Source organism: Geotrypetes seraphini, chromosome 9, assembly GCF_902459505.1.
Source record: "Geotrypetes seraphini chromosome 9, aGeoSer1.1, whole genome shotgun sequence".
In the NCBI taxonomy this organism is placed as follows: Eukaryota; Metazoa; Chordata; class Amphibia; order Gymnophiona; family Dermophiidae; genus Geotrypetes; species Geotrypetes seraphini.
Genome location: NC_047092.1, coordinates 68,092,369 through 68,104,981, shown reverse-complemented (window position 1 = coordinate 68,104,981; position 12,613 = coordinate 68,092,369). Strand labels below are relative to the sequence as shown.

General features: G+C 41.0%; 1 protein-coding gene across 3 annotated transcripts in view; it reads left to right on the top strand.

The window, feature by feature from the left end:
* Nucleotides 1–2,202: 2,202 nt before the first annotated feature.
* Nucleotides 2,203–12,613, top strand: part of SLC38A2 (solute carrier family 38 member 2) — a 28,688-nt gene continuing 18,277 nt past the window's right edge. Inside the window, exons 1-8 of one of the 3 annotated variants that reach the window (XM_033957928.1) lie at nucleotides 2,203–2,584; nucleotides 3,383–3,584; nucleotides 3,738–3,816; nucleotides 3,959–4,074; nucleotides 7,195–7,268; nucleotides 7,374–7,466; nucleotides 7,587–7,668; nucleotides 10,485–10,567. In XM_033957928.1, the coding sequence (XP_033813819.1) occupies nucleotides 3,463–3,584; nucleotides 3,738–3,816; nucleotides 3,959–4,074; nucleotides 7,195–7,268; nucleotides 7,374–7,466; nucleotides 7,587–7,668; nucleotides 10,485–10,567 (649 nt within the window). In that variant the 5' untranslated portion in view covers nucleotides 2,203–2,584; nucleotides 3,383–3,462. Of the gene's footprint in view, nucleotides 2,585–3,382; nucleotides 3,585–3,734; nucleotides 3,817–3,958; nucleotides 4,075–5,526; nucleotides 5,649–7,194; nucleotides 7,269–7,373; nucleotides 7,467–7,586; nucleotides 7,669–10,484; nucleotides 10,568–12,613 lie in introns of those variants that run through there. The other 2 variants (XM_033957927.1, XM_033957929.1) reach the window with 2 other exon arrangements.

The following is a 12,613-nucleotide window of genomic DNA, read 5'->3' as shown; positions in this document are numbered from 1 at the left end:
AGAGGAAGACAGAAAGGGGAGCAGGGAGACAGAAAGAAAGGGGGCAGGGAGAAAGAAAAAAGGGGAGGGGGCAGGGAGAGAGGAAGGTTGGCGGAGGGAATGAGGTCTGGCTCTGGAAGCATACAGGAGGCTGAAAGAAGGGAAGAAATATTGTATGCAGTCAGAAGAAGAAAGTGCAATCAGAGACTCATGAAATCACCAGACAACAAAGGTAGAAAAATGATTTTATTTTCAATTTAGTGATCAAAATGTGTCCGTTTTGAGAATTTATATCTGCTGTCTATATTTTGCACTATGGCCCCCTTTTTACTAAACCGCAATAGTAAAAAGGGAGGGGTATATTTGTCTATTTTTGTATAGGTGACATTGCATATTTTAAAGTCATCTGCCTTGACCTCTTTGAAAAAAAACCCGGAATATAAATGATAATTAACATTTTTGCTGCATACAGTGTGCTTTGTGGGGGTTGTTGTTTTTTTTAATTTTATTGTTGGTAGATCATTTTGATTTGGTCATTTTAAAAGCAGCTCACAAGCCCAAAAAGTGTGGGCACCCCTGGTCTAGACTAAATATAAGATTACAAGGGAAAATTCAAAGTTCAAGAATGTAGCACACAAGTAGTGTGCATATCAGAACATTTCTCTTCTTCACTTTTGAAGATTTCCATTTTCTTAAATACTATCGACACTATAGGTTATAGCAAAGAACAAAACAGAAACAATTACTTATCACGTCATTGAAAGCTCTGCTGTTTAATAATAATGAATACATAATAACAAGTAGACAATAAAAACATTTTCCCATTACACTTTCATTCAAACAATACATTGCTTAGGCAGAGCTTCCTCTTTATTAGCGCCAACCACCACAGAACAAGTATATGCAAAGCGCTCGTGTGAGACCATGCAGCTCTGCAGAACATTCCCAAAGGGCACTTCAAATTCTTTCAGAGTGACGTGTGTCGTGATAAGGAAGCGGAAGGGCTAACCCAGCCTTCTGGCGAGTCTTTTTCATAAAGCAGTAACAACGTGACCTATATCCAAAGGCAGAACCGCTCCGCCCCCAAACAAGGAGCGGAACCAGAGACCGCCTTGCAGCCATGCTCTCGAAGCTTCCATGAAAGAAGCCAAGCCCCCGCGCTCTAGAAGGTTCTTCGCCTGCAAGGCTGTCTCATCTCGTTAGGGCTTTTGCGGTCATGGCCACACACATCATATTTGTACAGTTTATGTGTACTTGGGGGGTTTTTTTTCCCGTCCTGCCACTTCGTTATAACACGGTATTGAATTCGGGGTTGGGGAGAAGATAACCGTGTTTGTAGTCGCGAAAAAAAAAGTTGGTAGGCTCCTATATGGATTAACAAAGTTACTATTATAGGCTGTTTGAAAAATAACGTCAGCCTCTATATAGTGTTACTTAAAACAACTGAAAACAGCTGCATGAATGATTTTGTTTAGGTCACCCAAAAGCAAAGTCGAAAAGAGGGGCCTGGGTAAATATCGGATGTCCGGGCAATTTTAAAAAATAAAAATCAACCTCTACTGAAAACAGCTGCATGGATGATTTTGTTCAGGTCACCCAAAAGCAGAAGTCGAAAAGAGGGGCCTGGGTAAATGACGGATGTTCGGGATCTGTAAAGAGCTAGTTTCCTTCCTCTTTATTTCCGAGAAGTGCCTAAACCACGGTAACCTTTCATTCTTCCCAATGTGCATCACTTTGCATTTGTCCACATTGAATTTCATCTGCCATTGGAAGCCCAGTCATCCAATTTCCTAAGGTCTTCCTGCAGGGTCGAAGGGTGTCTATTCACATAAAGTTACAAACATACGCTGTAAGATAGAGTCGGCTCCTTAAATAAATTATTAGGCTGAATAGTGTCAGTCTAGCTTGTCTTTGAAAACTTTTGATTATAAGAGATGTTGACGGGCACATATCTATAAGCGTAATTAACACTTTAAAACAATTGGATATCTTGTGCTTTTATTGGGCTACGAGCTTTGCAGCATTAAAGGATGTACTGTACAAACTTGCCTTTTTCCCGTAGGGAGAAACGAGACAAAGATGCAACCTTACTTCACCACAGCAGGGGCTATAATGGTGCGCACGCAGCCCTGGGCGTGGTTTCGGTGTTGGTATACAAGGTGTTGGTCGCGAGACACGCCGCGCTGCTATAGTATTGTAGCAGTAGAAAGCCGGCTGACGCAACATTTCAGCCAATTGCTTTTCGCCTTCCGTGGCAGCGTCATATTCTGTCCAGTCTTTTCATAAAACTCTTAGGTAGAGGCGGTCCTGATCAGAGCTGCTGCAACGGGCGAAAGAGAAGCGTCGTTTCTAGGCACTTGAGTGTCATAATATTAATAAAATCTTAATATCACTACGCTGAGTCAATCCGTACGGGTCTCTTATTTAACTCGTTTTTATTTATTGTATACTGTGTTGTGCTATTTTTTAAGATATTTATTATTGAGAGTGCCAGTTTTTTTACATTAGTAAAATTGCTGCTAGACAATTCGCTTTACTGAGAATATAAATAACGCGTTACTGACAACGAACAGGACGGGAAGCGGCTAGACGGATTCGCTCTGAGGTAAATACTATACTGTAGGCTCGAGATATAGCGGGGGAGGACGTTGTTACTGGGAAGAGAAGAGTGGAGGAGTCAATATTGGGGTAAATGAAATGTAGTGGTGTGATGCTGAGAGGACGCAGTGGTCTTATGATCATTTGTAGCTTCCGTTTTCGTGGTATAGATTGAGCCACATGTGAAAGGGATGAGGAGGGTGAAGGTGGTTTTGGCTCCCTGTAGGACAGGGGAAATCTTGCTAGTGTGGAAAGGGAAGGGAAGGAGACGCGCCCCATGCTCCGCGACAGTGTGGTTGCATCAGCCAGGTAGGGAGGGGCAGGATCTATGATCCGCTACCAGCTCTTGTTTAGGCTTTCGGGTTAGGCGCCCTGTTAGATCTAAAAGGGGGATAAAAACAGCTGCTTTTAAAAAAGTAACGTCTTAAATCATCTGAATAACTGCTAAGCCTGGTGAGCATGTGGATACTAGATTATCTTCTATTCTGGATCCTTTGACGTGGTGATTTCATTGTTGTGTGTTTCCTCTAGAGGAAATGTATCTGTGATGGATTGAAATCCTTGCAAGAACAGAGGCTTTTAAAAAATTCTTTTCAGAGGCAGGGAATTGCCCCCCTTCCTTTCTTCCTCTTCCACCCCTCCCTTTCCTCTGCTTAGTGTGTGGCCGGGAAGGGGACTGCACTGTCTCTGGTACTTTTCCAGGCTCTGCTGCTGCTGGTACTTTTCCACTCTGTCACGTGACTCCCTCCCTCCCTCCCTTCTCCTTTCCGCAGTGAACTAACGTTTCCCTTCTGCTTCCCCACAGAGACGTGAGGACGATTCTTGTACTGCCCCGAGTCACATAAGGCATTTCCCATCTGATCGCAGCTCAGAGCCCATTGAAACATGACTAAAGCCGAGATGGGCCGTTTTAGCATCGCCCGAGACGAAGATACCAGCAGCAACAGTTCCAACAGTGACGACTTCAGCTGTCAGGATTATCAACCAAAAAAGCTTGCCATGCCGAGGTTAGATTAGCATTTTTTTTTATGTTGGCTGGTGACTTCTCTCTTTTAACAGAAAGTACGCCCCTGCCACCACATAATTATAGTTGCAATAGTAACTAATGCCTTAGAAGGCCTTAATGAAGAAAAAAAAAATGTTTCCTTTTCTTTCAGCAGTTATACAGATGTGGATTCAGAGAATCAGAATTTTTTACTTGAACATGGTTTTGGGAAAAAGAAGTATGAAACTGAATATGTAAGTGGTTTTGTTTTATGAGCAGTCTCTTCCATTCTGGTCATGTGCTATTTTATATTTCTGTTTAAGTTTATACTGTGGAATAACAGTAATAAAGCTGTTAATAGCATTAATATCCCTGTCTGCTGTTTTGTCTGCATAGCATCCGGGTACAACTTCCTTTGGAATGTCAGTATTTAATCTCAGCAATGCAATTGTGGGTAGTGGCATCCTTGGGCTGTCATATGCAATGGCCAACACTGGAATTGCACTTTTCATGTAAGTATTAAAATACTCTATCTGCTGAAAATCGAGATCTCAAGTGTTGAAGGATAGATAGTTTCAGCAGTGGGGCGTGCACAGACAGGAAATCTTGGCGGGTTTTAGGAGGGTGGTCTGTATATTACAAAATAATGTATACTAACCAAAATAGTGTGTGCTATTATAAAACAAAAACAGACTTCTCTGTAGTAGAGAGGTGCTATAATCAACAAAAAAGCAGTGACAAGCCAAGAAAGGAAACAAGGATACTTTTAAGTGTGGAATCCACTGAGACTTCTGTAAACAGTGTGGACTACTGAGCAATCACTTAAATATCTTTGTTGGAACTTATGTGGTCCTAGCTTTTTTTCCCGAGTTGTGACTGCTCTTAGTTTCTTATATGTTTATGTGTATTGATTAATATAGTTTATGTTGAGAAGAGTTGTTTTTCTTTAACATTAAAAAATGTTATTGCCATTTATGCAGAAATATACCATTATTGCATATACAGTACAAGTGGACTAAAAATGCTCAGACTGTATTTATTTTCCACTTATATTAAAAAAAAAAATCCTGTGAATTAGGGAAAATATATGATGATTAAGTATTATATGAGCTCAACATAACTAATCAATATATTTTGAATTGTTTGGAATGTTAAACAGTTCTCTGGTTTTGTTCCCCTTTTACAAAGTCACAGTAGAGATGCTGCTGTGTTAAATGTACTGAAGTTCATAGGAATTGTATGGGTTTTGGTGCATTTACCGCGGCAGCATCACTACCATGGCTTTGTAAAAGGGGCCATTTATTAGTTATAGTCAGTCTTTCTGTCAAGTGTCCACCAGAGGGCACATTTTTAACAGATAGATAAAAACAAACTCCAGAATAGGGAGGTTGACCAAACCAGGAAATAATTTGCAGTTCAAAAGAATACATTTTTCATTTTAAAAGGTTTCCTTTTTTGAGCATAGAAAAGTTTAAAAGGTGATGTGTGTTTTTTTTTTAATTGAAGGTATGCTTCATCTGGAACAGGTCAGAATTGACAGTTTATTCTACCACATTTATAATTAAATGAACTGTTCAAAGTTTTATAACATTCAGATCTTAATTATGTTAATTGGAATTTTTCTCTAAAGTTGAGCCTGTTCTAGCTTGTCTTAAGATAATTATCTCAGTGTATACCTAAAAGAAAATTTAATTTGAAGCAAGTGAAAAAGCTCTGCTTTTAAGCCCACATTTTAAACACAAGAGGGATATTGCTGATTTTAACTTTAGTTCCAGAAACTGTATGAGGAAAATTTTGAAATATTGTCAGGCCTATCCCTAAATGACTAGTGTTGCATTTTTATTGTGGGAGAAATTCATTGGCCACTGGTAGTTTTTATAACAGCTGACAAGCATCAGATTTTGTCAGCAGGATCAAGTAACTACAACCTAGAGAGGTGCTTTTGATGTTTCTTGTCTTTACAGATAAAAGTGTAACAGCTGCCAAAAGCACAATGTGTCCTGGATTTGCTCTGAGCTTAGGTAAATTTCTCAAGATACTGGGCACATAGATGAGCCATTAGCTTATCTTGGCAGAAGAACTTGATGTAAGCAGCAAATAGAATCATATATATTAATGCTAATATGGAATATTTTAAGTAACAACTTTCAGTTTCGTGTAGTCAGGAAGTTCAAATAGAAATATCAAAACAATTTTCTTTTGAGAGTACTAGAACTAAATAACATGGGTCTAAAGATTTGGAGAAGCTTTTGATGTGTTTTAGGCATTCTTGTATGCTGAGGATACACTTGACAGAATTCAAATGCTGATGTTAGAAAAAGTAGTAATATGTAGTAAGGGGGAGATTCTGTATAGGAAGCTGGTCTCAGCAGTCGCTTAAGAAGCAGCTGAGACTTGCACATCTGCATCCTATACAGAATTGTCTTCCCTAAGGGACAGACTCCTAACCCACTTAAACTCATTGATTCTCTAACTGGTGCCTATGTCACAGGCACCAGTTAGAAAATCGCCAAGGGATCCCTTGAATCAGCTGATCACAGCAAGGGAGTCCCCCTGCAGCGATCAGCTCAGTAGCTGCAGCAGGGACATCTCCCCCACCCCGGGTTGAGGACTGGCAGGAGGGATGTTCACTCCTGCCACCACACCCCCAAGGCTGCAGGCCCCGCACCCTTAACTCTAACCCCCAATTCCCCCCCCCCCCATGCCTTTTAGTTGAAAGTTCAGCCAGAGGGGATGCTCACACCCTCCAGCCCCACCACTCCAAAATGGCGGGCCTCACCTTTTATGTGCATCTTTAAATGCACCGGGAAGGGGAGGCCTGCCATTTTGGAGTGGCAGGCCGGAGAGTGTGAACATTCCCTCTGGCCAGACTTTCAGCTAAAAGATATGAGGGAGGAAGAGTTAGGGATATGGGGGGGGGCTGCAGCCATGGGGGGGTCAGTTTTGGGGGGTGGCAGCAGGAGGAAGTGGGCATTGCTCCTGCCAGGGGGACTCTGCGGGGAGGGAGGATTCTCTATCGTGGCCACTCAGCTGATTGTGGCAGGGAGATTTTCTTACCACAGTTAGTTCAGTGGCCACATCTATTTGAAATGTAGACCAGCATTTTGCTGACCTACATTTCAGGCATCTATCACAGCCCTAGGGAGATGCCTAGGGCCGCTTAAACTCGCCCAAGGCCACTTTGGGCAAAACCACGCCTAGCCATGATGCGTCTCCCTTAACCATGGCAGATGCCTACAGTGTTAGGCGCCTGCCTCAGTTGTGTTGGTTTTTTTTTTTTTTTAAAGAAAACATGCATCCCAGTTGACTGGTTAGACAGAGGTAGGACGACCACTGCCGCCTACAATCAGGACACTGTTTATAGAATTTGCCCCTTGGTATTTTTTCCATATTAAGCATTTAAATGTTACTTTGACAAATTATAGAGTGGGAAGCAAGATATTTTTGAGTTTCTGTCCAGCCAGTGCAGTACAAAACTTTTTAAGTCTGCAAATGATTCTTTGAATTGGAGTGTAATGCAAAAAATAGTGTCATTCCTGAATTTACTATGGACATGATTCAGCAAATTTCTATAATGTATACATACTGATAGAGAATATTTAATGTGGAAATTTGCTTTATTTTTTCCCTAGGTTTCTCCTGATATTTGTGGCAATATTTTCTTTGTATTCTATACATCTTCTATTGAAAACTGCAAATGAAGGAGGTATGGAAAAGTTTCAGCTCTGTATTGTATACATATATATTTTTGTATACAAATTTTTTCCCTTGTAAAATAATATTTTGTTGGTCTTGTTTGCATTTATTTCAGGGTCTTTGTTATATGAACAACTAGGCATGAAGGCATTTGGTTTGCCAGGGAAACTTGCTGCTTCTGGATCCGTTACAATGCAGAATATTGGAGGTAGGTATATATGGAAAAAAAAACCCTTATTTTATTTCTAATGTTTGCTTTTAATATATGAGCTCATTGAAAGCTAAAAAAAATAAACATTTAATTGTTGAAATGATTGTTCTCATACAGCTATGTCCAGCTACCTCTATATAGTGAAATATGAGCTGCCACTGGTAATCAAGACGCTGATGGGCATTGAAGGAGTCACAGAGTAAGTGTAAGATGTCAGCTGAGTGAGAAAAAATAATTTATCACTAAGAAGTGGGGAAAAAAGAAGATATTTTTAACTGACTTTTTTCTGCTTACTGCAAGACCCAATATGTATCCTCTACTCTGCCATAAAATCAACTTTTTAAAAAAAAACATTTAACTAAATAGTATCTAAGAGTGAGTTTACTTATCCAAGTTAATATATTGCCTTATACCACATAGGTGGTAGTCAAAAAAAGTATAACGAAATGTTTGAGCTGATAAAGTTGTTTATCATTAAATGAATAGTTCGGCAAACTAACCCCCTATTTTACTAAGGTGCGCTATGTGTTTTAGTGCGCTAACCACTAACATGTCCATAGACTAACATGCATGTGTTGGCATTTAGCACATGCTAAAACGCTTAGCGCACCTTTGTAAAAAGAGCTCTAAGGGCATTAAGCCCTAATGCACAGTTAGCACTCTAAAAATTGGTTTACTGCAAAATGTTAATTTTGTAAAATAATTTGCATCTCTTATGGGAGGAGACAAAGCATTTCAGCGTTATCCAACTAGTGGTTTCTGATTTAGCGCATGCTAATTGTATAATATGGACTTCAGGCATATTAAGCTTTAGTAAAGATAGCTGTAAGTACTGTATAGCTCATAGAAATAAAATGAGATGCACAGCACTTAGGGCTCCTTTTACTAAACTGCAGTAGCGTTTTTAGTGCACGCTGCAGATTAGCGCACGTTAACCCCTGTGCTACGCGGAAAAAACTAACGCCAGCTCTATGAAGGCGTTGGCGTCTAGCGCGCGCTAAAACCACTAGCGCAGCTTAGTAAAAGGAGCCCTGAGTATATGCTTAGCTTTAATAAACACGACACTTAACTTGAAAATCAGCACAGGATACACGAAAAAAAACAAACCCTTAAAATACTTGCACCCTAAATATGGCCCTAGTTTCTGAGAAAGTCTCATGTTATAGCGCTAATTCCATATTTTAGCATGTTTTTAGTAAAAGGATCCATAAATCATAGTTGTGTAGGTCAGCATTAAGGTTATGCTACTTTTAATATGTAACGAATTTTCAGGAAGGAGAAGTTAGAGGAGCTTTCGAAAAATACTAGCATTGAGGTAAATCACCAAGATGAAGCAAACAATTGTTGAGTCACTAGATAAGGGAGAGCTATCATGCACTCATACCGGTTTTGGAGAAAATTTATTTAAAAAGTGGCTTGAATTAAAAAAAAAAAAAAAAAAAAAAAACTTTGACAGAAGGGCTGAAATAGCATAAGTGTGAAATTTGTGAACAGAAGTGCCAATCATCAGGGCTTCAGTTCTGTGTTAAAATGTGACCTGTGTTTTTATTTTTTTAATGGCTAGATCTGTTTTACCTTATTAGAATAATTATTTACTAAGGCGTTATTCTTCAGTGCAAGACCCAGGGACCAATGGTGGCCCTCAGAAACCTCTGGGGAGGCCCCCCATTGTCTTTCTGTCTTCTTTTTTTATTTTTCTGCTACTGTGCCTCTACTTATCTCAGAACAGAAACGGAAAAGTGGATGGGAGAATGATCTGCATGTTTGTTTATTTGGATTTATATACCACTCTTTGTTACAACATCGGTGCGCTTCACAAAAAAAAATTAAGGAAAGGAACGCCAATATTTAAAAAGGACAGAAAAAGGAAAAAAAGTTAAATAGTTGCTGCAGGATCTATTTCCCTAAAATTACAAATTAAAAAAAATTCAGATTAAGGAATAAAACATCAATAAAAACCTAAAATAAAAAAATTTAAGAAAATGCCAATCCAAAAAGAAGTCTTCAATGAAGTCCTAAATCTAGAATAAGAAAGCTCACAACTTAATTCATTTGGTAGAGAGTTCAATAAACTTGGAACAGAAGCAAAGAAAGCAGAATTATGAGTTGACACTAGCCTTATCAGATGAATTGAAGATAAGGCCAATCAATGAGAAGTTGATGAATATAAATTACGAGTAAGTTTATACTACCAAGTCATTTCGCAATAGACAAGAAAGAATGCAATTGGAAATTCTCACAACCTTGAAGAAATCCCCCAATGAAGTTTGAAGGTAGGCTAATGGAGGTCATTGATACACACTGGTTCAGCAGTGTCCTGACCCCACATGGAAAGAGATTTGTTGGCTCTTTTTCAGCTCATTAGAAACCAGCTTAAAACTTATTGAAGATCACTGCACTAAGGGGTCCTTATTTTACTAAACTGTGGTAGAAAATGGCCTTACCACCCTTACATGGGTATTTCTCATACACTAAGACCATTTTTACTTCATCCTTAAAATGACCAATTTTCTGTTTATTGTATTAATGGCTATGCATTAATGTTGCCATTTGCTCATGGCCATTTTGTGTGAACAGGTCGCTACCACTCATGTTGTAGACAAGCCAGTTAGTGTGCAGTAATGTAGTTGTGCTGATTAGCACAAGAATGCCCACTCTCTACCCCCTTGGCATGTCCCCCTCAAAAAAATGTAAAATATTTTTTAACATGCATTTGGCAGTTTCTGCAGATCGCATGAAATGCATCCAGGAGTATACTGTTTTAAGATGTATTAGTGATTAACACAGCTTAGTAAGAGGGCCCCTTAAGTTAGCTAGTAGTAGAAAATGAGAGGCTATGATGTACTTTTATATTTGAATGAATACTAATAACTCAGTATGTGAATATTTTGTTTAACAAAGGGTGGTGTGGATAATCCTTTCAGCTTAAATTGAATGCTATTGTACAGTGTTTCCTTTTTTAAACTGTTGAGTAATTACATGAAACCCATTCATTATTATTTTTTTTTTAAACAGAGAATGGTATCTTAATGGCGACTATTTGGTTCTGATGGTGTCCGTATTTCTTATTCTCCCTTTATCACTGTTGAGAAATTTAGGTAAGATTCTTTTTGTTTAAAATATAGGAAAGTCAATGTAGTAAGGCATACAATACTCCCCTCCTCTTCCTGCCACCAAATTAAATAATTGCAAATGCAGTTATAAAATACCATAATGCATGTCAATTAATTGGTATGGGTATGGATGGGTTATGTGCCAATATAATCTGAATACCCAACTGCCATGTGCAGACATGAACATTTACCCTGCCATGGAGTAGGCATAGGTGGTCATACATAACCTTAGGCATGTGATTGCTAATTTAACACTAGTATTGTATAACAGCCTGTGCACACAAATGTGTCATAGAATACTGACTTAGCACCTAATTTTTAGAGTCTAGTAATAGGATTTGAACCAGACTTCTCTGATTAAGTGTAGTGCTTTAACCACTAGGCTAATCTTCCACGACCAGAATATTGTCACTTTTCTTGGGTAAATATACACTTTACACATATAAGTGGCAGCAAAATGATTAAGGGATGTAGCTGCTAATGTGCTACTTTTAATACATACTATTCTTTAGCACTCTCCAGACCAGTAGAGGTTAACTTTACGAATGGGTATATATCTAATCATGACCAGCAGGTGGAGACTGAAAACAAAACTTTGGGACAGTATATACTATCCTCCCTTCTCTATTTCCCTCAGTCTTCTTTCAGTCTCCAGCAGGTGTTGAGTGATCTGTACCCATCTCTCTTGGTAGGGCTGTTGGAATTTGTTTAGGGGTTTTCTAGTCCCTGTTTTTGGCCGGTACGGAGCTTGGCCGGGCCCTGTTTGGGGGTCCGTCCGACCTCGGGGGTGTCAAACCCGGCGGGTCACGAGCGGGGTCCCTCCCCCCACTTCCTCCACCTCCCCACATTTTTTTAGAGGAGCCTCAGCAGTAAGCCTTGCCCCCTAAGTCAAGCAAGGCATATTGCTTCGAGAGCCTGTGGAGTCTGTTCTGTAAAAAAAAAAAAAAAAAAAAAAAAAAATCCTGAGGTAGTGCTGGTCTGAAGGGTTGTTTCCCTTTAAGAAAACTGTATTTTACTGTATTTTTTCATGTAACCAGCACTTTTTTATAGCTAGGTCGCGTCTGGAGCAATTGTGCCCTTCTCCGGGGGAGTAGGCCACAATTTTAGTCCAGCCGCGAGGCACTCGCGGCCGGCCTGACTCGGCGGTTTGGGTCGGTGAGGTGGTGGAGCTCCGTCGGCAGCGGCTGCAGGCGCCCAGAGCTCCCCGCCGATGGTGCCTCGCGAGTCGGCTTGGAGCAGTGGGGAAGCCCGGTCTTCCACAACCGCCCACGGAGGGATTCCCCGAAGGATTCCCTCTCAGCTGATTTTTTGACAGCTGATGCCGGCTTGCCTGCTTTAGCGGCTGAGACTATTCAGGTTTCTCAGCCGCTTCAGGCTATGGAGGGAGCATTTTTGGCGGGAACTAAAAAAAAAAAAAAATAAAAAAAAAAATCCATTTTGTCTGCAACCTCAGGTGACCTTCCCCCTGTATGGCGAACACAGGGGCAGGTTTCAGCATGGACCCCTGCTGGGGCAGGGAGTCCCTGGGGACCCCCAGGGGTTTTTTGCCCCCAATTTATTTTCTTTCTTTGTGCGGACTTTTGGGGGGTCCCACGTGCGCCTGGGGGGTTTCGGGGGGGGTTTCCCTCCGCGCCCCCTATGGCTTTGCCTCCCTCTTTTCGTTTGGCGTCCCCTCTTCCTCCTCCCTCATCCAAGCGCCCGCGGGGGGGCTTGGATTGCGAATTGGTGGGCGGAGGAGCGTGTTGGCCTGGTTGAGGACCTGGCTGCTTTGGCGGGCTTCCAGGATCCTCTAGAGGGGACGCCTGTTGGCAGCGGGGCGGCGGGTTTCCCGTCTTCCAGAGCAGATGCGTCCGTGGTGCGCTTTTTTATTCAGAGGGATGAGCTTTTAGACCTGTGTAGCAGGTCTCCTTGGTGCTGCATTTTTGCAGTGGCGCCGCCGGAGACCCCGCGTATGGGGGCCCCTCTGCTTCAGGGGGTCTGTCCTGGTTCCCGCTCTTTTCCTGTGCGTCAGGATTTGCGGGATTTTGTGTT